This window comes from Alternaria hordeiaustralica (assembly GCF_023758085.1).
Source record: "Alternaria hordeiaustralica strain BMP 2776 chromosome Unknown scaffold_10, whole genome shotgun sequence".
Classification (NCBI taxonomy): domain Eukaryota; kingdom Fungi; phylum Ascomycota; class Dothideomycetes; order Pleosporales; family Pleosporaceae; genus Alternaria; species Alternaria hordeiaustralica.
In genome coordinates this window covers 973,262-997,619 of record NW_026056782.1, presented here as the reverse complement: position 1 = coordinate 997,619, position 24,358 = coordinate 973,262, and the positions used below count along the sequence as shown (strand labels likewise).

The following is a 24,358-nucleotide window of genomic DNA, read 5'->3' as shown; positions in this document are numbered from 1 at the left end:
CATCGTTCCCGATTGGCAGAGCGCTCGTAGACTGCGCGCGTCGGAATAGCCCAGCTACATGGCTCCGTCTCGCAGTATGGTAACAATGCCCGCATCGTCGGACATTGTTTCTCCACATAAGAAGCACTGTCGACGCCGATGCAATGCGAAAAGAAAGCACCTAGCAAGGGACGAATGTGAGGTTACTCGTTCTGGTAATGCGCGAGATGCCAAACGTTCCGCAGGCTGTTCCGAGGTAAGTGCACGGACATGGAATTTTCTGGAAGGGCAAAGCACAACATCTTCATCTTGCTGTCTAGCTTTCAACCGAGCATCTCTCTCTCTCCAAGCCCAGCGCACCTATATCCCTTTCTTGATTCTACGTGATACCCCGTCCCCTTCCGTCCGTCAATATGGTAAGCTCTCCCTCCGTTTCCAATTACAACTACTATCATCCACTCTACACGAGCATTCACAACCACCCCACCACCCATCCTCTATCTCCACATCCACCTCCACCTCCAGCCCAGCTCCCAGCTAACCAATCCCCCCCCCTAGTCCGCAATCAAGTCCATCAAGAGCATCGCGCCGCTCCTCGACCGCATCCTCGTCCAGCGCATCAAGCCCGAAGCCAAGACCGCAACCGGCATCTTCCTCCCCGAGACCGCCGTCAAGGAGCTCAACGAAGCAAAAGTCCTCGCCGTCGGCCCCGGTGCCTTCGACAAGGATGGAAAGCGCGTCACCCCCAGCGTACAACCCGGCGACAAGGTCTTGATCCCGCAATTCGGCGGAAGCCCCATCAAGGTCGGCGAGGAGGAGTTGAGCCTTTTCAGGGACCACGAGTACGTACACACTATATTTAGAGCTGTGGTTGAAGACTGTAGGATAGCGGCTAATATGTCATGTACAGGCTCCTGGCTAAGATCAACGAGTAAATCGGGCATGTGCCATCATCTACCATGATAGAATCAAGATAGATTGGCTTGCGTATCCTGTACCAACACCACACCCGAACATTCACGAAACGCGAGACGCTAGCATAACGGCCGGCGTTCATTTGGCATATCATCTGGCTTGGGGCTATCTGTTTTGGAAAGCGTTTCTTCGATAACATGTATTTACAAGGAAGAGGTCGGAATCAAAAGACATCAGATGTCGCGCAGATGTGGGGGAGACACAATGATATAAGAATCTCTACTCTACCGCACTTCACTTGTTCTCGGGATTGAAAGGTCATGTTTCGCATTATTCATGAATCTACTGACATGTTGCAGTGGACAGATCCATCCGGAAGCCGCGCCAGGGACGCCTCACTCCCTCTATAGCCGTCAACGCCTGGGTATTTGAACCAGCGCTTACCACCCTGAGTTTCCTCCAGCGCCCCACGCTCTTGCGCTACCTTCCCCAGGTGCGCCTTGATCATACGAATTGTATGCGCCACCCTGGTTATACGCACCATAAGTTCCTGGCGGGGGCTGTTGAGCCGGCGGCTGGCCATAGCCTCCAGGAGCGGGGTAGTTTTCGTACCCTTGCTGGTAGTTTGTAGGGACCGTGTAGCTAGGCTCCGCACCTTGACCTCCAGAGTACTGGCCTTGACCCCATCCATATCCGCCAGAGGGCACTGCGTTGCTGTACTCGGCAGGCGGCTGGTATCCTTCACCTGCGTAGGAGGACTGGTAAGGTTGGAAGTCAGCCCACTGCGAGGGTTGAGGTGATGGCGAAGGCTGGTATGGACCTGGACCTGGTGCTGCCAAAGAGGAAGCAGAGGGTTCATCGTCCATGTCGCGAGTTCTTCCAGAGCTGCCACCGAAGCTGCTGAGCATACCGCCGAGAGGGCCGGGAAGTTTGCTCGTCAAGGAACCTAGGAGGTCGCCGGATCCGCTGGACTGCTGTTGATGACCACCGCCACCACCACCGCCATGGCTGTGGCCGCCGAAGCTCGACATGTTAACTGCACCGTGACTGTGACCTGCAGAGTGATCGTGGTCTCCGCTGTGGTTATGTCCAGCCTTTACAGATTCAGAAGACAGGATCTGGTTCAGGTCCTTTCCGTGGTAGTTACGGGCCCATTGCTCAACGACCTTGAACATGTTGTTGTGTACCTCGCAGTGCGGATCGCGAAGTGCTGGGTGATGGAACACGCGCATACAGTCGTGCAGGACCTCGTCGACCGGCACATCTGGGTGGTCCCAAGCGTATATGACGCGGGGCGCGACGTACTGTAGAATAGCCACGGCGACTTGACCGGCAGGTGGGTTCAAGACGTTGGAGAAGTGATCCTTGGACAGCATGCTGTGTGTTGGGTTGGTGGATGTGGGGTCCGTCCATACCTCAAACTGGTGCTTGGCCGCTGAGTCAATGACGGCAGAAGATCCGCTCTTCAGCTGGGTCGATGCTGTCTTGATGATCGGCAGAATGAAGGGCGCAAGCAGTGATAGCACGAACAACGTGACGCGCTCGGTAATGGTCTCAATCAGCTTCTCTAGACCGGGGATCTTGGAGACGATGGCCGAGATCTTGCGGACAACGTTGTCACGGAAAACTTGAGGAGGTCAGCTACAACTACGATTCTCTGTTCGCGAGGGCCTTACCTAGAATTGGGTAAATCTTTGGGATAATTGTGGCTGGATCAGTGTTTGTTCCTGGGATGTCTGGTCCTGGTGGTCCGCCCATGGATCCAGGTGGTGCAGCGAAGTCGTTAGGTCCAGCCCTGGACGAACTGTAATCGCCGTGACCACCTCGCGCGTTCTCTGCAGCTTGAGCATCTGACGAAGCCTGCAGACTCTGTGCTTGGCTGATGAGATCGCCAGTGCCGGGTACTTTACTCAGGACATCAATGAGTCCACTGCAGGCATTGGATTGGCCTCCAGGTCCGCTTCTCTGTCCACCAGACCCGCCAACTGCATCTACAAGAGCAGTGTTCACCTCATCGATCTCAGTCTGAGTAATGTGATCGTTGGCCTCTCCTAGCACCGAGTGGAAGAAGTCGACACCTCCAAAGGTACCAGTTACCAGAGGGTAGGTGTGCTTTCCATGGAGGTTGATGCCAGCCTGGACGCCCACGTGAGGGAAGACATTAGTGTAGCCAAGCTCACGCAGTACAAGTTCAGTGTAGTTGGTATGGGCTCCGAAATCTTCAAGGCAGTGCAGTCCTTGTCCTAGACAGCGAAGCGCTTCAGAGAGGTCCTCGTCTCGTCCACGTTGACCGGACTGTCCGTGCGTGTAAAGGCGGCCAAAGTGGATGGCGCGCGCGAAAGAGTATTTCACATATCCGGTCGACGTAGCCCAGTTGCCATGTTCATTCGCAATGTAGTTCTTCATACCAGTGTTTGGATCCACTGCAAGCTCGGCATCAGATACCGGACCTCGGAGACGAGGGTCGTACTTTCTCGCGTCTTCATTGTCGGCATAGTCTTTCTTTGAGAATGTTAGTATCAACACATTCGTATGTGTGCAAACTGCAGTTGCTTACAGGGTTATCTGGGCTCTCGTTAGTATGACGAAGCAGAAGAGGCTCAAGTTCGCTTACCGATGTGTTCTTCGGGCCTATACACACCTAGCCTCTCGGCGGTGACCTCAAACTCTCCAGTTGCGTAGCCAAAAGACATGAAAGACAAGACCCAGACCAGAACGCGAATGGTTTCTCCCTACGTCTTGTAAGCATGTCGACGGGGGAAATCGCTTCTGCTGCTTTCGCGTACTTGGACTTTGGCCAACGTTCCAACATCAACAGCCTAAACCGGTCAGCGCATTCCGACGTCGCACAGTCTGTTGGGCGTACTTGTGAGTAATCGCGTAGCCAGTTGCCAAAGTACACACGCTACACGTAGGGTTAGTCACCGTCATCACAGCTACATCGTCATATGGGCATACCTTGATCATGTTACTCTTCCACTTATGACCCTTCAAGCAAGCGACCGTCGCAAGCATATCTTCGATATCGCCATGACGCCAGTTCTTGCCCTCGATTTTCGATATCGACGCGATGTTTCCAGCACCGAAAGCGTCTGCGCCGGCTGGAAGCAGGACGAGGATGGCGATAGCGATAAGCAGCACGTACTGCGAGGAGACTCCCATGATCGTGGGATGTAGAGGGGAATGAGGAAATGGAAGATGATTTAGCTCAGCGCAGTAAGAGTCTGCGATAACTGTCTGCTGGAGTCAGCTGCACTTACGTAGTGAAAGTGTGGCCCATGATGGCGCAGCAAATGACGCCACAATGCCCCACCTTCTCTCGGAAATCCGGCATGGAGGGGTAGCACAAGACCGAGCCCAACTCAGTTCCTTTCCTTCGCCAACCACGGCCGAACAAAAGTCATGATGAGACCGCAGTATAATTGGAAAACCTGGGAGCTTTCAAGATGTATGTGTCCTTCTCGGTTTGCGCGTCCCATACTGTCATACACTGCGCCACGATTCTTCCTGGTGTAGGACAACCACGCTTGGTCCGCTCACACCAGCCAAGCCAGGCAGGCACATACGTGGGCATGATACAGCTCGGAATCTTCCAAGGTTCCGACTTATTATCGCAGCATGTGTCACACTCGAGCTCAAGTATTCAAGACCAACCCAACTTCGCAACCAATACCTGAGCTTTGCGTAACACCTCTCGATCCGTCTCAAAGTACAACAACCTCTCAGCCTCTTCACAGGAATACAACCCCGTCTTCACCCCTTCTTCACCAGGCCCTTTCATCGCACAAGCACCTTTGTCCATGATCGCGACGTACCACCATATAATCTTGACACCTTGACCATCTCTCAACGTCCGCATGGCGACCATGAAAGGTTCTACCGAGTCGCGTGAGATGCGTGCCACGTCTGGGGCGTCCGCCGCGTCGCCAGCAATAGTGGCTCTGGTTTCCATATCCACCGGCAAGATATGACACTTGTATCCAGTTTCCTCGTATACTTTGCGTAGTGCAGCTTCTTGGCGCGATTCTCCGCTGTTTCGACGGCCTTTGGGTAGGTCCATAGATCGGATATAGGGAGATGGATTAGGCATATCTTCTGGCGAGTTATGTCGTAGAGGATGGCGCCGCAGCTTTCGACAAAGTTTTCTGAGGTATATTGCTGGGTTGAGAAAGTTGATTGTGCCATGATTTGGGTAGGGGAAGGGCCATGGGGATGTTGGTGACGAGAAGAAAGTCGACTCTATGTCAATTGTAGAACTGATGCCTTGGCTGCGGCTGAATGATGATTGCTTTCGACCAATGAGACTACACTCTGAGGAGTAGCCCGAACACCTTTACATCTATCGACCTGTATGTCCTGTCGCGTACTTCTATTCTTAGCCGTTAAGACTCAGAGTCCCAAAGACCGCGGATACCTTCAGGGTACAGTCTATTATGATTACAAAACAGACCTGTCAGCTTCAGATGCGCTCCGCACATAGAACACCACACAGAGTCACAGGGCCGTTAACTCTTGACCCGAGTGTGACTCTTCAAGATAATAGATCAAATCACGCTAGCCTGTTACAGACAACTTATCCCTATCTAAGGTAGCATCCATGGATGAGATTGTCATAGGGCGTAACACTATATGAAGAAGAAAACGCGCAACATCTGAAATCTAATAACATCGAATAACACTACTCCTACCCACCATGTTATCCATAGAAAAGATCACCATCCTCCCAATCCCCTGGGATCATCCAGACAGCATCCACCTCCGCTCCAAACAACAACTCGAGATCGACGACCCAGACTACACAACTCCGCCCTCAGCCGCCGACGTCCCCCTCTTCCTCATCGCGTATCATGAAGGTATCCCAATAGGCTGCGGCGGTCTACGTCCTCTATCTGCTTGTTCAGAAAACGCGCGAGAAAGCTCTGTTGAGATAAAGCGCATGTTTGTCGACTCGCCGTACCGAGTGGGATTAGAAGGAGAAGCCGGGCTACGCACATCGGTTGCGACGATGATACTCGAGAAACTGGAAGAGGAAGCGCGGAGTAGGGGTTGGCCGTGGTTACTGTTGGAGACGGGTGAGCACATGCCGAAGGCGAGGCGGTTTTATGAGAGGTGTGGGTTTAGTCAGCGGGGGATGTTTGGGGGGTATGTTGAGGCTGAGGGGAGTGTTTGTTATGAGAAGTGGGTTGGAGGTCCTGCTTCTGCTTCGTAGGTGTAGAACAGCAAGGATGGCGAGTAAAGGAAGGAATGGCCCGAGTTCTGCTAATACTAGAGATGTTCTCCACGCACGAACAGTGGCTGATGAGTCCGCTCCAGTGTATATACAACATTGCACACCTTGGGCCTATGAGTCACGGCATCAGCTCTGTCCTCATTCCGTACTTGCCAGTCCGCCTCATCGACCTCGCGCTTATCCACTACACGCCACAAATCACCCGGGTGAGGGAATACTGCTCCTTGGGGTATTACGTCCTTTGCAGCTGGATCTAAGAAATAGAATCGATCCTTGGAATAAGACAAAGCAATCCATCGTGCCCCCGGTTTCGTCACTAGCGCTAAATTCACAGCCATGACTACTAAGGGATGGATCAGCTCGGGGGTTTTGGCGGCATCCAGGTCTAGAGGTTCGTAGGAGCGGATGGCTAGTGGATATGGCAAGGGGACTAGGACGTCGTCTGCGCAGGCAATGGAGTCGCATGTTGACTTGTCGACTATGACGGAGTAGGCTGCGCGCTTGCATGCGCGCATAACGGACTGGTAGTCAAGCAGGTCTGCGGCGTCCCAGCGCATGCATGCAGCTTCTCCTATGTCCTTTCGCGGATCCTGGTATATTTCCTGTTCCCGGATCTTGCCGACTTCAATCGCTACTTCAGAGTAGTCCAGGTTGTGTATTTGTCTCGGTGCGTCTACATGAGAGCGCAAATGGTAGGACAGTAGTGAAGTGCCGCAGCCTATGTGTAGAAGTTCCGGCTTGGGCGTGGGTGTAGCATCCAGGGCATCGACGATGTGCGGATCTAGGGCATTCGGGGCCTCTAGCCACTCGAAGGGGTCTGTATTCGCAGCGAAGCGCTCATTCCAATAAGCTTGCGAACCGAATGACGGTGGTTGTTTAGAAGGCATTGCGATCTGAATTCATTGCGTCAATACTGGAATCAGAACTATAGGCGTGATTAGTCTTCATCTCCACTAACAGGCTCAAACGTAGATGGTATGGGTTTTGGGCGCGCAATATGCACCTAGATCACAAGTATAGGCGTGAGATCCGTAATTCAGTATGAGAAATTGTTGCGGTGAGTGAAAGTCTCGAGACGCGACGACGCCCAACCTTGGAAAGATTAAATGCGCCGGTCCGAGCGTCCTCCGAGCCTCGATCATTTCTCATCACTCGGACTCCCGAGGCGACGAGACGACAAGCATCACCACCCACAGCCATGGCAACCCTCCAATCAATACCACGCTTTCTCCTTCCCCGGGGCCCTCTGCTCCTGCGACCCCAAGCCCGCGCCTTCCTCCCGCTACCCTCCCCCACGAGCGCCCGCCATGCGTCCATTACCCCCAAAGGCCTGTCAGAAGAATTCCGAAGACGGCGGGAAGCACAGCAAAGCAAAGGAGCACCCGTAATACCCCAGCCCGACAAATACCGACCGCCATCGCATAGCAAGCGGGCGCCGAACCGCAATCTCGAGAACAAGATCTATGGCGCGCCCGTATCCGAGGAAGACAAGAAGCGCATGGCGACGAAGAAGTACCCCAACATGATGAGTCCCGAGGGCACCTTCTCGCATTGGTTCCTGCACAACCGGGCCATCCATCTCTGGATAACAATGGTGCGATTCCCTCTCCAATCCCACCCAACCACCCCAAGCTAACCCCGCTCTCCCCACAGGGCATACTCGTCTCCCTCGCCATAGCAGCATGGTACATGGACTTCATCTCCAAGACCGTCTTCGGTCATCTGCTTCCCTCGCGCAAAGATTTCCTGCGCCACCCTTTCGAGTCCTCGTCGAGATTCATTGAGGTCTACAAGATGCATATGGAGCAGACGTCGCAGCAGTACCAGCAGCAGAGGCTGAAGAAGGCGGAGGAGGTTGAGAAGAGGAAGCAGTATCGGTTGGAGAGGATGAGGGAGGCTGAGCTGAAGGGCGAGGAGTATGTCGAGGATCCGAGGTATTATGTTGGGGAGGATGGTGTGAGGCGGAGGAGGGTTAAGAGGTGGTTTGGTATCTGGGAGTGAGGGTGAGGGTGGTTGGTCTCTCCAAGAAGTAAGATTATCAGAGGCATATCTGTGGTAGGGATTGGGTCGCGCAATGGCATACGGCAGTGTAGGATTGCGTGATGAACGGCATCGAGTCGCGCAACGCTGGTGGGGAAGAGGTCGGCGAGATGACGTTTGAACCCCAGCTTCATTGAAGAGCTGTGGGTAATTGGTATTACGAGACATGTACATGAAGGTGTGTATACTAGATGGGTGAATCCCGTTCTTCAAGAATCGACAGTTCAAGGACATCTCCTTTCATTTCAACATTGCAACATTTCAAAAGTCTCGACTCTCTACGACTGCATATCACCCTCTTCCTCCTTACTCCTCCCAAACCAGACCTCATCCCCCGGCCCCATCCCCCTCTCCACCCCCTCCACCCCACACAACCCCTCAATTTCTGCTGGTACCTCCCAGTCCCTCATCCCCTCCACCCTCGTCGCAAACACCATCCCCAACCCCGCCTCAGCATGCCATCCCACGTGACAATGGAAAAACCACAAGCCCGGATTATCAGCCACAAAACTTATCAACAACCACCCATACGCCTCCACACTCGCCGTATCTCTCCGTAGCGGATTCGTTAAATCCAAATGGTCTGTACCGTGGTCAGGGGAGAGCAGAGTAGAAGGCGGATACCCGTGTCCCTGGGCCAAGACAAAGAATTTGTAGCCGTGGAGGTGGAAGGGGTGAGTTCCGTCGTCGAGATTCTGTATCAAGATCGTTATAGTGCGTGTGGCTTTAGTTTGGTAGATGAGCTGGTGAACTGAGTCGAAGGGGGGTGTGTCTAGTATGCCCTCTTGCGTCTTCGTCTCGGGGGTTTGTGTTGAGAGCAAAGTGTTTAGAAGCGGTGATGTAGCATTTACACGGAAAGAACTGTCATTCAGATACCCGCGCGAGAGCCTCCAGTCGCGGATCTGGAACGAGGAGCGCAGGTAGAGGGTGTGCTGAGGATCGCTTCCTGGGGCTGGTACTGCGATGACGGGGGCCAGGGTGGATGTGTTTAGATCTCGGCATTCTACGTCGATGATTTCGGGCCAGTCTTTGCTTGTTGGGATGAGGTTTTTCGTGTCTTCGTCTTCTGCTGAAGGGTAGTATAGTACGCCTCTGACTTCTTCTTGTAGCTCTGGCTCTTCGTATGCAAAACAGTGGGTTATCATTCGCGCACGCATCCAGTACATGCCTTGGTTTTCCTCCTCTTTTGGTGGCGTCACGATGATGCTGTATCGTTGCGCTGGATTGATGTTCAGCCGATGGATAGACTGGGGGTGCACATCTGTGCCATCGACTTCTGTGACCTGGAACTCGTGTTCGTCGATCTGTAAAGCGAATTCGGCGAATGCTCCGACGTTGATGATGCGAAGTCGTGTGTTGCTGGTACGAGATAGGTTGAACAAGGCATTGCTGATGCCAGATGAAGAGCAGTTTCGATTCGGCAAGTCGGCGCAGTCTCGCATGTTCCTTCCGTTGATCAAGGCGGATGGCGGGACGGGTTCGTCGTTCTCGCTACCAGGGGCGAGGTACTGCATGAGTAGGTCGGAAGAGAGGTCGTAGTAGTAGTCTGATACCATGACTACGCGGTCTTGCTCGTACGGTATCTTTTGCAATTTATTTTTCTCTTCTCCGCTCCTGGCATGAATGATAAGAGGTCCCACCAAACCATCTGACGCTTGCATGCTGACGTGCGAATGGTACCAGTACGTTCCCGTCTGCCCTGATACATTGAATCGGTATGTAAACGAGTGGCCTGGAGCAATAGGACATTGCGTCACCCCAACTGTTCCGTCCATCCAGTTCGTACCGTTTTGGTACAGACCGTGCCAATGGAAAGAAGTAGCGTTGATAGCTTGGTTCTGAACATTAATAACAAGCTCGTCCCCTTCGTTACACTCGACAAGTGGTCCAGGAAAGGTGCCGTTGATGAGTATCATGGGTCGATACACGCCATCTGGGTTGAGAATGTAGTCGGATACTACCCATGTATACTCTCGGGTCGTAGGTGGTGCGTTGAAATCCCATGATGAAGAGAGTATGTAGTCTTCTTCCGGTCGATGTCTTGCAAGACGAGCATCAAGGGAGGGTGATGTATCATTCCGGCTACTTGTCAGACCCCGATACACCAGGGCTATGACTGTGCATATAAGAAGCGAAACAACGGTGACGGGCCTGATCCATGGCCACTGATGAATGTGATGGTGCGAAACGTCGTGCTTGTCGCTCCAGCGCGGTTCCAAGTCGTTTTCTTGGTCTTCGCTGCCTCGAGATTGGGAATCGTCTGTGGGTGCATGCAGCAAGCCAACTTGCTCCTCAGGCTTGTGCATATTTGACTCAGACATCTCTTTCATGCCGAAGCTTTGGTTGCGGCCCATCGCGGTTAGCTTCCAAGACTACTCATCAAGTCCCTGCCTGTATTACCAAAGCGTGGTTCAGGGTATATGTAGCAGTAAGACGATGTTTGGCGTTTGGCGATTTCTGTGTCAAGCACCCCGTCCCTGCGTCGGATCTGATGGTTGTAACGTGCCATGTCGTTCAGGGAGCCTCTGAACACGATCGCCACCAGCAGTCAGCCGCTGCACGAGTCCACAAGATCATCACGCTACGCCACCCCACCTGCAGTGTCACTGGTGTCAGGTGTGGCCATACCTTGGATCTGCGGGTCGTACCAGGTTTGCCGAGTTCGTGTCCAATCAGCCCCGCACGTTCATCTCTCAAAGCTATCTAAAGCTTGTCGACCTTCCTAAAAAGCTTATCCTCCCGCATCGATGTGCGAAGTTCTCTCCCTAAGAATGCGCACATGTGCGCTGCGAAGAATGTCATTGGTGGGGATGTGACGGCTACACTGCAGGCCGTCCCAGTGATGTCCAGACCCCTAGGCACTACCTAGCGGAAGCGGCGCCTCATGACCCTGGCAGATGGGATGAAAAGCCCCGAGGGAAAACATCATGTGTGCCTGCTTCTGTCGTTCCATCCGGCGTTTCTCCGTTGTCTTGACGTTCCTTGGTAAGGAGATATTTTGGTAGAAGGAGCCGAAAGGGCATGCTGACCAAATTAACAGATTTGTAGAGCCATCATGATTACTCCACTCGTTTCGTCTCTAGCACTTCTAGCAATCTTGAACCCCGTACAAGCCCAAAGTACGTTCCCAGGGAAAGCCTTCGACCGCATAGCCATAATATGGCTTGAAAATACCGACTACGATCTCGCAGCAGGAGATCCAAACCTAGCATGGCTCGCAAAGAAAGGCATCAGCCTCACGAACTACTTTGCGGTAACCCATCCTTCTATGCCAAACTACGCAGCTGCCATTTCAGGCGACTATTACGGCATCAACCACGATGACATGGTCGCCATTCCCTCCAACGTATCCACCTTGGTAGACCTTCTCGAAGACAAAGGTGTTAGCTGGGGCGAGTACCAAGAAGACATGCCTTCAGTAGGTTTCCAAGGGAAATCGTACACGAACCCCAAAACCGGAGCGAACATGTATGTGCGCAAGCACAACCCAGCTGTGCTGTACGACTCAGTTGCGCAAAAGACGGAGAGGCTGGCGAAGACAAAGCCCTTGACCATGTTCAAAGAAGATATGGACAAGAATCAGTTGCCGCAGTGGATGTTCATCACTCCTAACATGGTAAGTCCTGGCTGTAAAAAGGGCATGTGAGACATGTACTGACTTCGTACCTCTACTTCTGCAGACAAGCGATGGTGCGTATCCAAGACATTCTGCACATCCCCGTAGAAACATACTCACACCCACAGGCCACGACTCCACCGTAACAGTAGCAGGAACCTGGACGCGCAACTTCCTCGAACCCCTCCTCACCAACAAGAACTTCATGAACAACACCCTCGTCATGGTAACCTTTGACGAGAACCACTCCTACGGGCAGCAAAACCGCGTCGTGGCCATACTGCTAGGCGATGCCGTGCCCGCCAGCTTGGTCGGCACCACAGACAACACGTACTACAACCACTACAGCGAGATCGCCACTGTACAAGCAAACTGGGGCTTGCGTACGCTGGGCCGTTGGGACGTGGGCGCAAACGTGTTCAAATTTGTGGCGGAGAAGACGGGCGATACGGTGAGAGCTTGGTCGGGCAAAGTTCCGTTGAGCAATATGTATTTCAATGCGTCGTATGCGGGCAAGTTGAGCAACAAGAACAAGTCGGTTCCTTGGCCTGTGCCTAACACGGATGCGGTGTATGCGGGGAGGGCTGTGTTGCCGGCTATTGCGGATACGTGGGGGAAGCAGGTTGGGCAGTCTGCGTATACGACTGCGTTGGAGATTCCGGATGGCATGCATCCGGAGGCTGAGTTCAAGTAGTCGCACCCATGAGTAGAAATTTGAAGATGATCGCCTACACAGAGCAAGAAGTACCAATGAGTACTGAGCTATTGATTGATGGTACAAGTGACTCGATGAATTCAGAATCACTCTTACCATCAATCGATAGCTTAGTACTCATTGGCATCGACTGATCCGATATACATTAACCCTAGACTGGGTCATGCCCGCTGTACATATCGCTGTCAACTAGACTGCCCATTGTCTGCGTGACGCCTTCTTTGCCTCCTCCATACCCTTGGCATCGCGCCGCAACACAGCACCCACAACCTGTATCCTACCCACGTCTGCATAGGCGCCCTTCCCAATTTCCTCTGGCCATATATCAGGGTGCAGGATCGTGTACTCTGCAAGATCCGCGCCTTCTACTTGTTGCAGCTTCTCCAAGAAGATGTCATGGCCAGGGTTGGCCGTGGGCATTGCGACACCCGTGTAAACCACGATGACGCCAGTTGACGACAAGATTTTCATGCCTTCTTCTACGATGCGTATGGAGAGGTCAAGACCGAAGCCAGCGCCACCATCTGCGTATATGGGCAGATCCTCGCCGTCTGTACTCGATGCGATGTATGGTGGGTTGCTGACAATCAGATCCACACCATGGTGCTTCAGATCTTCAGGCACAGTCGCGAAAAGGTTCGACTCAGTAAAGCCGACCTTGACGCCCGCCAGCTGTGCATTGATCTCGGCCAGGCTCAGCGCACGCGGATTCAGATCCAGCCCCAGCGTCTTTGCCAGTGGGTATGTCCTCGCCATGTGTATCGCGCCTGCGCCGGCTCCGCAGCAGACATCTACGATGCTGCTTGGTGCGTGTGGAAGGTGTCGGGATATGGTTTGGAGGAAGCCGACGAAGAAGTACGTGTCAGGGCCGCAGAAGACGGAGTCGGAAGACGCTGGGTAGGAAGAATGGATGTAGTATAGCGAGGAGATATCAGGATCGCGACTCGGGAGGTTGGGAAGGTACAGGTTGGATACGCGGATGGTGGAGCGGTAGCTTTGGTCATCATTCTGTGTGATCACGCTGGCTTTGTGGAGGCTTTCGAATATGTCGTCGGGTATTATCGATCGGAGTGCTTCTCTGTGAGGTGATTAGTATTGAAGAATATACATAACCTCTTCTGTAAACGACAAACAGTGAATGATGACCTACCTGGTACACGGCAAGTTCCAACCAAAGAAGTCGTACGCATTCTGGGCATCTTCCGTCGCGACATTCGAGCGTCTTTTCTCCACTAACCTGCCCTGTGTCTCTGGCGATGGACACACAAAGACGTATTTCTGCTTGGCTAGATGTTTAGTCAGGGCCTGGTAGGCGATGGTAGTTTCTGACATGGTTGGAGGAGTGCTACACGTTTGTCTCCGCGGGCGACTTCATGGCGTAACGCCTCTGTGACACAGCCAACATGTCCAAGTGTCAGTGCACATGGTACCAAGAGTTGACTGCGCCGCGGAGCATAAGAAGCTGTCAGTGTGACGTTGTTGTTAGTAATGAAGGCTGCGTGAAAGCCTTCGTGGATGTCGTGATCTGGCCTGATCTACCCGAATAAGAGCTGTTCTAGACGCGCAGTGCAGATTGCATGCAAAGAACCATCGCTTTTTCCTGTCGCTTGTCGCATCGCTTGCAGTTAATGGACAGATTGATGTCGCGAAGACGTTAGCTCCCATGCGGAAGGGTCGCGCGGTTTGTGGGGTGCGCTTGGCCTAGCTGCAAGCAGTCTAGTGCCAGATGTCGTCACGAATCCATTTCCCGGCGATGACCTTGACATCTCAAAAGACACCGCTGCGTGGTGTTCATCGTCACCATGATCTACTGTGCGTGTTTGCCTGGGGGCGCATGCTTTGCCACAGCTGCGCTAGGAATAGTCAAAACCATGTGCTACTTCATAGCTAGAAGAATGGATTACTATTCACAACAAACCCACGCCTGCACATTACGATAGATTACTCATAATGTTTATTCTGCAGACTACTACAGCTGTACTCATTGCGTTTCTTGCGGTCATTGCCTACAATGAAATTCGGAATCGTCTTGCGAAAGGAAGATCAAGAAGAAAAGATCTTGAAACCCCAGGCAGCCCAACCATACCCGCCACCAACGATGTCAAACCACCAGTGGATGACGGAACTTTGGAGACATCTTCCATCATTCAGACGTATCACTCAATCGACCCCGAACTGCAGAGATACCAGCAGCTTTACTACAAACTCCATCATCTCGAACACCACCCCGAAATCCTACCAGAGTGTCGCGAGCTTCTCCTTGGTCTCCTCTCCTCCACAATCGCCGACGCAACCAAGGAACCCCACAGCGGAATCTTGATCGTCGAACAATTCTCGCGCGACGGATTAGATGAGTTCCTCAAAGCCAAGGACGTCGACGTTACCAACCGCTGGGAGGAGTACCTTACGCGTCGCAGAGCCGGTGGATCCCGCGAGATGTTTAGTGACAAGGAAGAAGCGAAATGGTGGCTCAAGCAAGCAGCACCAGTCAAGTACGTCGATGGCGCATGGCTCGGACACATCAACAAGATTAGCACGCCATTCAAGTACCGTCAAATCACCAAGAATGCCTGGCAGGTCATGTCCGAAGAACTTGGGGACGGCGATCTCGCAAAGAATCATGTCCATGTTTATCGAGAACTGATGGAGGACATCGAAGCTGGGCTTCCCGCTGCCGGTTCGGAAGACTTCATTCATCCCCGTCACGATCTGACTGAAGCACGCAGCTGGAAAGCCGCCATGGCTCAGCTCACTATCTCATTGTTCCCCCACGAGTTCCTTCCAGAGGCTTTGGGCTTCAACATGGCGTACGAGAGTCTGCCGCTCCACTTGTTGAAGACCGTCAAGGAACTTCGCGAACTTCGACTGAACCCCTACTACTTCGAGCTTCATATTTCCATCGATAATGCTGATTCGGGTCACGCTGCGATGGCAATGGCTGCAGTTATCAACTACGTCAAGTTGGTTGCAGAGAAACAAGGGGATGAAGCGGCGCATATTGCGTGGAAACGCGTACAAGCTGGCTACATCCTCGCTGAGGGCTTGCCTACGACTCCCGAAAGTCCATCGCTCAAGGTCGAGGCCGAACAACCCTTTCCTCGTACGGGCACAGAGGCAGCGTTGATCGACATATTCGCTGCAAAGAGCTTCGTTGCTCATAAGATCCACTGTAACAGTCGCCTGAAAATTGGCCGCCGTTCTTTGGTGGACTGGCTAGAGCCAAATGCTTTCAAGGACGCTCAGTGGCAGAAAGAGTTCCTACAGGATCTGAGTAACTGCAGGCCTTGGGTCATTAAGGGTGACAGTGAGAAGAGCAGGCTGGTCAAAGAGTTATCATGGGAAGGGAAGATGTTTGGGAGTTTTACTGAAAAGGAGGTGGAAGTCGTGAAAGCGTGGATCGACGAACTTGGCTCACCCACCCAGTCTCCGAAGTCTGATCCAAACGTGTACTTTGACTTCACGGGACAATCTTCTCGTCCTCCGGTAGAAGCCGTGACCCAGGACTTGGACATCCTTACCGACTACCCCGTCCTCGCGACACCAGAACCAATTACTTCGTTCACGAATTCTGACATGAGCAATCTGAGCATCGACGAATCCCTCATTCTCGATTTCAGCAACCTCAATCTCAGCAATCTCCTCCCACTATGGCTTACCTCACCCACTCTACTTGAAGCACTACCCGCAGTACCTGTCCGCGCTGCTGACATGTTCGGCTCCGCCATCGTACGCGTATTTCGCGCACAGACCGGGTTCAGTGCGGAAGGTCCTGGTGTCGCCGGCATGGACGAAGTTCATCGGACCGACGACGGTCACGCTGTCGGTCTTGTGGAACTTGGCTTGCGCATGTGCCGCAGGGAAGGTCTGCATGTACCTGTCCGCTTGAAAGAGGGTGTTGCTTTGGGTAGTGATGAGATTATGTCGTTTTCACAGTGGATGGTTTGGATGGGCATGCGATGGCTGACACACCGGGATGTGCTGGTTGGTATGGCTTGGGCATTTATGGAGTTGCACGAAGCGCTGGCTAGGTTTCAAGGAGACATTGCATTGTTGGATGAAGAGAGTCGAAACATACTGCAAGATATCGCGACTAGAGAAAGAAAAGGGCTTGATGTCTGTAGAGAACAGATATTCCAAGACCAGAAGCGCAAAGAGGAGTTTAGCAGAGGTCTTTTCACAGCAAGACGAGCGATCAAATCATGTTTCACATAGCAATAGATGGAAGATCATGTGTAGAACTAGGCATCTTACGATACCCATGAATTCATTTGTTCAAAAGGTGGCCCTCAGGGCTAAAGGAAAGAAGCGAAATCAACAGCCAGACTATATACAACTCTCCAGCTCAAAAATGTATGTACAATGAAAGACTTTTTAACAAGCCAAAGTAGTCGCCCTCTACTTCTTGAGGGTAAGGAGACCGGGCCTGTAGGGGAGACGGTCGTAGTCGCCACCGGCGTTGGGGTTGCGGCCCTGGTACAACAGCTGCAGGTTGCAAGGGTCGACAGTCATGGTTTCGTCGTTGGTGACCTTGACCAAGTCTCCGTGGGAGATGTCGTTGGTCCAGGTGGCACCGCTGTTGGCCTTGCCGGCGAAGGGGTTCTGCTCGGTAGCAGCGTTGGGGGTCCAGCTGCCGCCGAGGCTGGAGGCAGTGAAAGAGCGGAAGTAGCGGCCACCAGAGCCGACGGCCTCGACGATCATGAGGTACTTCTTGGAGGTTCCGCCCTTGACGGTGTAGACCTGGACAGCCTCGAAGAGGTTGTTCTGGGTGTCGCTCATGACGACGGTGGAGGCGGTGCCGAAGTTGCCGGGGAAGTTGCCCTGGGGCATGCTGGAGCGGTAGATCTTGCCGTTGTCACCGGCGAAGAACAGGTACATGTTGGTACCGTCACCGATCAGGGTCTGGTCAATGGGACCAGTGCTGGAGCCGGAGATGGTTCCAGAGAAGAGGGGCTTGGCCGCACTCCAGCCGTTGGCGTTGGTGGGGTCGGAGGAGGTCTTGTAGGAGAAGGCGGTAGGTCCCCACTGGTAGGCAATGACCCAGGTGCTCTTGGGCTTGAAGTAGAAGAGAGTGGGTGCGACGAGGCCCTGGTTCATGGCGTTCTGGGGAGCAGATGCGAGCTCGTTGAAGTTGGAGACGACGCCGAAGTTCATGGAGCCGTACTTGGAGCCGGTGTCGTGGTTGGTGGCGTAGACGAGGTGCTTGCCGTTGACCATCTGGGTGGTGAAGTCCTTGAGGTTGGCCCATCCGGCCTTGGGCTGGGCAAGAGCGTTGGATGAAGTCCACTTGTAGCTGGTGGGAAGCTGGCAAGTCTGGGCTGAAGCAGTTGCGCCCAAGAAGGCGACTGCGACAGCGGGAAGGCTGAGGTCAGTAGGAGTGAAACGCATGGTTGCTGATGTGTGGAGAGACTGTTGAGTGAGTGAATGAGAGACTTGGTTGTGTGGTGAGGCCTTACAGACGGACAACAACAGGATACTTATACCTCCAAGCCTGATGTCGGACCTACCAACCCACAACGTACACAGCCTGTCACATCGTCTCCACTACGCAGACCACCTCATTGTCTCGACCGATCACATTGGCCTCGGTCATAGCTCATCCCGGCGCTGGAAATTGATCTCCATACCGTGGGTCTGTTTGCGGCGTAGTATATTGTTCCGTTGTTGTGGGTATATTAATGACATGGTGTTTCAAGGGAATTGGCGTACCTGCGCGGACACCAATTCTCCGTAATGCGGGGATTACCCGGCAAAGGGATGCCATGCCGTTCAGAAGCCCGGTTGGGGAAGGCGCCAAGTCATGGTGGGTAATGCTTGATTTCCATGCAGGCTTATGCGGCAACTAACGGTCTGATCGCTAGGGCTGAAGGCTCTATTTTGACGTCTTTCAGTCTCTGCGATTGGCAGTAACAAGGCCATGCAACCATTTTGTTTCAATGTTTAGACGCGACAGAGGGTGGACAGCTGTGTTGATTGCTGGAAACAAAATCTCGGCGGTATTCCCACAAATGTGAGTGGTAGTTAGCTTTGTGATACAGAAACTGCCACCGGGTGTTTACCAGAATCCACTAATCGCGCCACTCAAGGTTTAGTGCCCGCTGTGACCAGATGTCAAAACACCGTGAAACACCCGGTGGGCGGAATCTAGAAGCAGGTGCAGAAATGTCGGTGGCGCAACAATGCTGGTGGTGGTCAGGCCAGCGTTTGAACGATCACAGGCAGCTCAGACGGGATCTTAGCGAGGTTGAAGTTGTTGGCAATGCTTATGCTGCGGCGCATTGATACCCGTCCTGACATTGACACTACGTCAATGGATGTGGACCTTTGTTTCGTTTCAACTGCGTGGCACAGGGGAAGATAACGACCGCTTTTGCACTGCCCTAGAGTCGGTGAGTGATCTCGAAGCAGTTCATTCCGGTCGCGCATAGACCATGAGTCTACTGTAAGATTGTACGGAGTGCGTTCTAGATGGAGAGGACGTGGTCGCCGAGTACACCTACCACCTACGCTACTGAGATCATTCCAAGATTCGTATGAAGACGAGGCGGTAGGGTCGGTAGTCGAGTCGACTCGTGGAATTTCTTTGCCCGTGGGTATGAACAGCGGTGGTGTGTGGCGCCACCGACAGTGCTGGCAGCCAAGTCACTTAGAACGTTGCCGAGGAATCAAAGCCGACCAGATGACCGACTCAATGTGGACTAGTAGTAGAAGTCGTAAGCTGAGCGCAAGGGTCGGCACGAGGACTAGGATTGTACATTGAGCAAGTGAACCCCTTACCGTGTTGACAGTTATGGCGAACTCTTGCGACAGTATCTCTCTGCGCGGTATCTTGACTGTATCTTGACACACAACTCGACGGATGTCATCGTACATTCGGAAGCACGGAGCCTATCTTATGGGTACCTTCCGAATCCACAGTACCCCATACCAAGCCTGTAGGAGCCGTGTAGGAAGCTGGGCATCCCAAGACACTAGGCATCTCCCGTGGCTGCAGGAAACGTTCCCAAGACGGATTTTAGCATGGTTCTGGCGCTTAAATGCCCCGTGGGGAAGTAATATAGTTGTCGGCAGTCGCGTGGTTCTGACGATATGTGGCGTCTTGCCCAGAGACGGAATATTCAACGCCGCCCGTTGCGTCCATACTGACACTCAACTGTAGTGTGGGTAGTCTAACCTGACAAATCTGTTGAGACTCCTCGCAAAGTAAATATTGGAATTAGTTCCACGGTGTATTCGCTGTCCGACGAGATGGCAGAGTGTCCATATTGGCTCAGGGTTTTTGTGTACGGGATACAGGGACAAGGAATATTTAGCCGTCGTGAGTTCGTGCAGGCAGACTAACGAGCTGGTCGGCTAGAAGTACTGTACGTTCTGGCTGAGAAGTCAATTGTACAGTGTATGTGAGAGGCATAATCGAGATGAGGAAGGAGTGCAAGCTGTAGTCTGAGTTGTAGACGAAGCGAGTGCTGACTCAGCCACGTCCCTATTCGGAATGCGTTCGCTGAGGAAGTAGCGAACTTTGCGCATTCCTTTTACTCACCTCTCGCGCTGCAAGCTGTCGCTTACACAGACTGTTGCTTGTTCGGAGTGGATATCAGTTGTGATTGGAAAGGTCGTTGTATCATCAGCAGATGTATAATGGTTTGGCATTACAGGCATCGCATACCCATCTATTTAGCCTCGTGATGAGCCCCTCTCACTGGAGTTCGAAACTGCCGGTAACATTTACACTGTGTTGGAAAGATGGCAGGATCGCAGAAAGTGCTGCTACCGCCTAAATCCTGCAGCTCGACTAGCACCCCAGCCTTGTTCCTGGATGAGTTGAGGTCCCTCAAACTCAGATGTATGAGTACTGGCTATGTGGGTGAAGTCGGGTCTTTATGAAGCCATACACGTCTTCACCCATGATGAAATGTGACCAGAACCGTGAACGCAATGTGTTTCGAAGATGTAGTAGTTGGAGGGCCGTATACTACAAATCTGTCAGTTGAAGAAGCGCAGTGGAAGTAGATATACGTACACTCATGTAACACTCAATGTATATATCCACTCAGGCAACTTGCTCTTGCCACACGAACACTCGCACGCGCGTCTGCGCGTCTCCGCTGAGTACTCCGCGCGTGCCCTGTGTATCGCATCCGTGTCGTGAACGCCTCAAAGATAGACGCCATCGTCACCCTCAGGCGCCGGCGCATCACCATTCCTCTGTTCTTCAGCCGCGGTACCATTCGTCGCCGGAGCCACGCTGCCGTTCGTGACCGCACCATCGACTTTCTCCTCTTCCCTTGGCCTCCACGGCAGACCCCTCACATCCTTGACCTCGTTCTTGATCGCCTCCCTCCGCTCCTCGAACCTCTTCATGACCTGCTTGTTCTCCATCAGCGCCTCGTAGCAGTCGCGGTCGTCGTTTTCGCGCGCAAACTCTTCGAGCTGCTTGTTGCTCGATTCAAGGTGTGTGAGTTGGTTGGTGAGCTCAGAGTATTTGGCGTAGAGCGATTCGACGGAGAGGTCTTCGAGGGCCTTGGAGAAGCGCGTGAAGGTTATGGGGGCGGCGTCGGCGGACATGGCGGGAGGTGGTTCGAGAGTAGCGCGTGGTCTGAGGGTTTATTGGGTTCGCAGGCAGTAGCCGGGACGTCAGTCGAACTGTGAAGTTGGGGTGTATAAGGTTTGGTGGGTAAGGTTGCGGCGTGAGTCTGTGTGGAACATGACCGCATCTGGTGGGGCAAAAGAACGGAGCTACCCCGCCATACTGCTGAGCTGTTGCCTGAGCCCACTGAATCATCCACCTCTTGTGAACGGTTGTCTGGAAGCTGTTCATGTTCTATCTATGTGTTGTATTGGTGTATGAGTTTACTATTTCGTGAAAACTGCATCAATCAGTAAAATACTTGATTTTCCGGCACTTTGGCGTACGAGCTCCTCCAGTCCACCTGCCATCAACGCTTACTAATCCAAATTCTAGGGAGTGGTTAACGCGCTGGCCTGCTAGTCCTTCACCGGAAAGTTAGCCAGTTCCTTCGGGAGCGTGTGTTCGAATCACACAGGTGTCGCAACAAACCGATTTTTTTGAATGTCGAGGGGGCACCCCGCAAGGAGAACATTTCTTTTTGGATTGAGAGATCCTGATAATACTAAATTAAGACCTACGATACATTTCAGGTCTGTTGTGTGTTGAGAACTAGCTTTTTGCATTTCTTGTGGACGTGTATTCTGCTAGCCCTCCCCTGGTACACAGAACTCGATATTTCAGTACGTGTATTCTAGTAGAATGTGATACATGTCCATTGCTTTGATACATAGTTCCTCTATCTTCCAGGATTCATACCAGGCATCAGATCCGGCTTATCGAGCACCATACCCCGGAGCAGCACCAACTGCCTCAACCCCTCCCAATCATCGCCCTCCTCATCACCCCGTCTCCACACTTCCTTGAAACCCCATGCGCACGCAATACGATCCAATGCCGCCCGCTCATCTTCCCTTATGTATCGATCCAGCAGCGGGACACCAGGCCTCCAGACCACTCGGTCGTGGTGATCGTTGTATGTTGTAAGAGCGACGAATCCGAGCGTGCCGGTGCACAAGACATACGTGCTCATGCCCATGAAGGCGTAGAGCTTAAAGGTCCACGGGTCGATGAAGCCGCTGTAGACGGAGAGTTCCTGGGCGATCATGTAAAGAGCGAGTGGCGTGAGGCCGACGAGTACCCCCGGTAAGCCCATCTTTGTGAGTATGCGATGCCGCCGCCATGCAGGAGCGCGGTAGGTGTGGTCGACGACATCGAGGGCCAGTGCTAGGTCTTTCGCGTCGATGGCGGCCGTGAGCGCTTCGTCAGCGAGATCAGCTGGAATGACCTGCTTAGCCGACTTGGGCGAGGGCTTGGAGAACTTGGGTGGTGACGAGCCTTCAACTGGGACCGGCTTGTTCGCGTAGAGGTAGAGTGCCTCAGGAATAGTCTTCGGTCGGGCGAGTAGTCGTTGCAAGTGGATGTATATAGCGAGGACGTTCGGTGACAGGAAGACTTTCTCGTGCTTTAGGAGACGCTCGGCGAGCTTCGAAAGATACGACGGCGAGGGTAGGGCATCCAGTCCCAGCATTTTCGAGCTCTTTCTTTTCGCAGTCTCCGCCGTCTCGTCCCCATCCAGTCCAGAGAGTATGGCGCCCGCTGAGCTCTGCCTTATTGCCGCCTTCTGTAGTTGAGGCTGGCGTGCGCGTATGGCAATGGCTTCTTGTGCAATGCTGTCCAATCCTTCAAACGCCTCCATTATAACGTGCTCCTTCTCGACCTTGGGTGAATTGAATATTTCCTGTATTCGCGCCTCCACTTGGGCAAGGTGACTCTTCAACGCCGCAATTCTGTCGGATGTGTGTAGGCTGCCATCGTCGCGCGTGTCAATCGCTGCTGCCGTCCGGGGTGTTGTCGCGATGCTTCGTACCGATATACGGGGTGTCAGAGTCGTGGTTCGCGCGTTTTGCCGCCGTATCGAGGGTGTTCGGAGGGAGGATGCGGAGAGGAATGCGCGGCGGCTTGCAGGCTTCTGCAGTATGTAGTCACACAACTGACATACTGGCCGCGACTGTGCGCGCATTGGCAAATTGCCAGGCTTCATGGCGCTGGTGGTGATATCGTGTGATGCGATCACCAAGCCGTCTGCAGGGCACGTTGGTTAGGTGTTTGGGTGGGAAGCGATTAAAGTTGCTTATCGATAGGACCGCGACTGGAGGTTGGACACTCAAGTCCTAGCAACATCACGTAGCCTCCACGCTTAATTGGCAGCTGCAAGCAACTTCACTTCATTAGAAACAACTATCCCAAGGGATGATCCGCTGTCCTGAACGCGGAATGAGCCCTGGGAATCACGGGGCGTCGAGACGAGGCAACGTCCACCTGTACCCGAGGCCTACAGCTATTATCCAGAGCTCCGGTCACGATAGGCGACATCCAGGGATGTGTACGAATGGAAAGGGAGCCTTGTACCCTTGCAGTCGATATTTACTGCGCATGAACGCCTTTTGATGAGTCACCCGCAGGCGTGGCTAACGAATCGTACCTCGCCTCGTAACGACTGCCCTTGCCTCTACATCATCTGCGCAACGGTATCACCAACGTCTTTGGGTCTATGCGGCATTACGTTATAGATGCACCAACAATGTATCAGCAGTTCGAGCAAGCGCGAGAGTGCGCTGAACGCGATCTAAAGCAGTAAGTGCTGCGACAGCCGTCAGCTCCCAAAGTTAATTACAGCCATAGAGCCAGTCTCAACTGTAAACTTCATCTCCGGAATACCGCATCATCCGAGGATGGCGTGGATGAGAGGCTGCGTCGCTATGACCACTTGACAGATGTTTTACATGCCGCAATTATTCGCTACACGAATGCTGCAAACATGGACGTCGTCGCACGTGTTTTGAACTTACCGCGAGAGCTGCGGGATAGCATCTACATGCAGTTATGGCAACCTGACGAGAAACACGATCCCACTCGCAGTGTTATCTGTTGGTGGGAACTGTTCCATGAGCCTTGGTTCAGCGTGGACCACGATCCCGACACACCAGCAGGGTTATCAATGCTGTACATGAACCTTCGACCGCAAGTAATTGCCTATGTACGAACTGCATGTGAGACAAACACTGACTTCGTACACCCATCTTTAGGCCTCATTTCATCGACAAGACTTTCGTAGGACCCGTGTTCGCTGAAGAGGCCCTCAAGCTATTCCGAGATATCGTCGGCAAAGACCTGCGTCCAATTGACGACAAGGATCCCGTAGCTGAATGCTTATTGCTCGACACTTCCGTGGCGGACTTTGTGAGGAGAGACGCATTTAGTGTTAGACTCTAAGGATTGCGATCTCTCTTATTTAGT

The 24,358-nt window shown here is 53.0% G+C and overlaps 10 protein-coding genes across 10 annotated transcripts; 3 read left to right on the top strand and 7 right to left on the bottom strand.

Annotated features, from left to right (window-relative positions):
* Window positions 1-392: 392 nt before the first annotated feature.
* Window positions 393-914, top strand: HSP10 (10 kDa heat shock protein; the record flags this gene model as incomplete). Its single annotated transcript, XM_049388501.1, has 3 exons — window positions 393-395; window positions 538-821; window positions 890-914. The coding sequence occupies 3 exons, from the start codon at window positions 393-395 to the stop codon at window positions 912-914; spliced, it is 312 nt and encodes a 103-aa protein (XP_049244046.1).
* A 420-nt stretch (window positions 915-1,334) lies between these two features.
* J4E84_005908 (uncharacterized protein) lies at window positions 1,335-4,056 on the bottom strand (the record flags this gene model as incomplete). The annotated part of the gene is made up of 3 exons (XM_049388500.1): window positions 1,335-2,521; window positions 2,571-3,396; window positions 3,853-4,056. The coding sequence occupies 3 exons, from the start codon at window positions 4,054-4,056 to the stop codon at window positions 1,335-1,337; spliced, it is 2,217 nt and encodes a 738-aa protein (XP_049244045.1).
* A 2,103-nt stretch (window positions 4,057-6,159) lies between these two features.
* Window positions 6,160-7,011, bottom strand: J4E84_005907 (uncharacterized protein; the record flags this gene model as incomplete). Its single annotated transcript, XM_049388499.1, has 1 exon — window positions 6,160-7,011. The coding sequence occupies one exon, from the start codon at window positions 7,009-7,011 to the stop codon at window positions 6,160-6,162; it is 852 nt and encodes a 283-aa protein (XP_049244044.1).
* Window positions 7,012-7,322: 311 nt separating this feature from the next.
* On the top strand, window positions 7,323-8,125 carry J4E84_005906 (uncharacterized protein; the record flags this gene model as incomplete). The annotated part of the gene is made up of 2 exons (XM_049388498.1): window positions 7,323-7,718; window positions 7,778-8,125. 2 exons carry the CDS (start codon window positions 7,323-7,325, stop codon window positions 8,123-8,125), a joined length of 744 nt encoding a protein of 247 aa, XP_049244043.1.
* Window positions 8,126-8,442: 317 nt separating this feature from the next.
* J4E84_005905 (uncharacterized protein) lies at window positions 8,443-10,470 on the bottom strand (the record flags this gene model as incomplete). Its single annotated transcript, XM_049388497.1, has 1 exon — window positions 8,443-10,470. One exon carries the CDS (start codon window positions 10,468-10,470, stop codon window positions 8,443-8,445), a length of 2,028 nt encoding a protein of 675 aa, XP_049244042.1.
* Window positions 10,471-11,219: 749 nt separating this feature from the next.
* J4E84_005904 (uncharacterized protein) lies at window positions 11,220-12,474 on the top strand (the record flags this gene model as incomplete). Its single annotated transcript, XM_049388496.1, has 3 exons — window positions 11,220-11,780; window positions 11,845-11,854; window positions 11,909-12,474. The coding sequence occupies 3 exons, from the start codon at window positions 11,220-11,222 to the stop codon at window positions 12,472-12,474; spliced, it is 1,137 nt and encodes a 378-aa protein (XP_049244041.1).
* Window positions 12,475-12,684: 210 nt separating this feature from the next.
* Window positions 12,685-13,827, bottom strand: J4E84_005903 (uncharacterized protein; the record flags this gene model as incomplete). The annotated part of the gene is made up of 2 exons (XM_049388495.1): window positions 12,685-13,573; window positions 13,646-13,827. 2 exons carry the CDS (start codon window positions 13,825-13,827, stop codon window positions 12,685-12,687), a joined length of 1,071 nt encoding a protein of 356 aa, XP_049244040.1.
* A 3,063-nt stretch (window positions 13,828-16,890) lies between these two features.
* Window positions 16,891-17,880, bottom strand: J4E84_005902 (uncharacterized protein; the record flags this gene model as incomplete). The annotated part of the gene is made up of 1 exon (XM_049388494.1): window positions 16,891-17,880. The coding sequence occupies one exon, from the start codon at window positions 17,878-17,880 to the stop codon at window positions 16,891-16,893; it is 990 nt and encodes a 329-aa protein (XP_049244039.1).
* A 2,766-nt stretch (window positions 17,881-20,646) lies between these two features.
* Window positions 20,647-21,057, bottom strand: J4E84_005901 (uncharacterized protein; the record flags this gene model as incomplete). The annotated part of the gene is made up of 1 exon (XM_049388493.1): window positions 20,647-21,057. One exon carries the CDS (start codon window positions 21,055-21,057, stop codon window positions 20,647-20,649), a length of 411 nt encoding a protein of 136 aa, XP_049244038.1.
* Window positions 21,058-21,797: 740 nt separating this feature from the next.
* J4E84_005900 (uncharacterized protein) lies at window positions 21,798-23,102 on the bottom strand (the record flags this gene model as incomplete). Its single annotated transcript, XM_049388492.1, has 1 exon — window positions 21,798-23,102. The coding sequence occupies one exon, from the start codon at window positions 23,100-23,102 to the stop codon at window positions 21,798-21,800; it is 1,305 nt and encodes a 434-aa protein (XP_049244037.1).
* Between the last annotated feature and the right edge of the window lie 1,256 nt (window positions 23,103-24,358).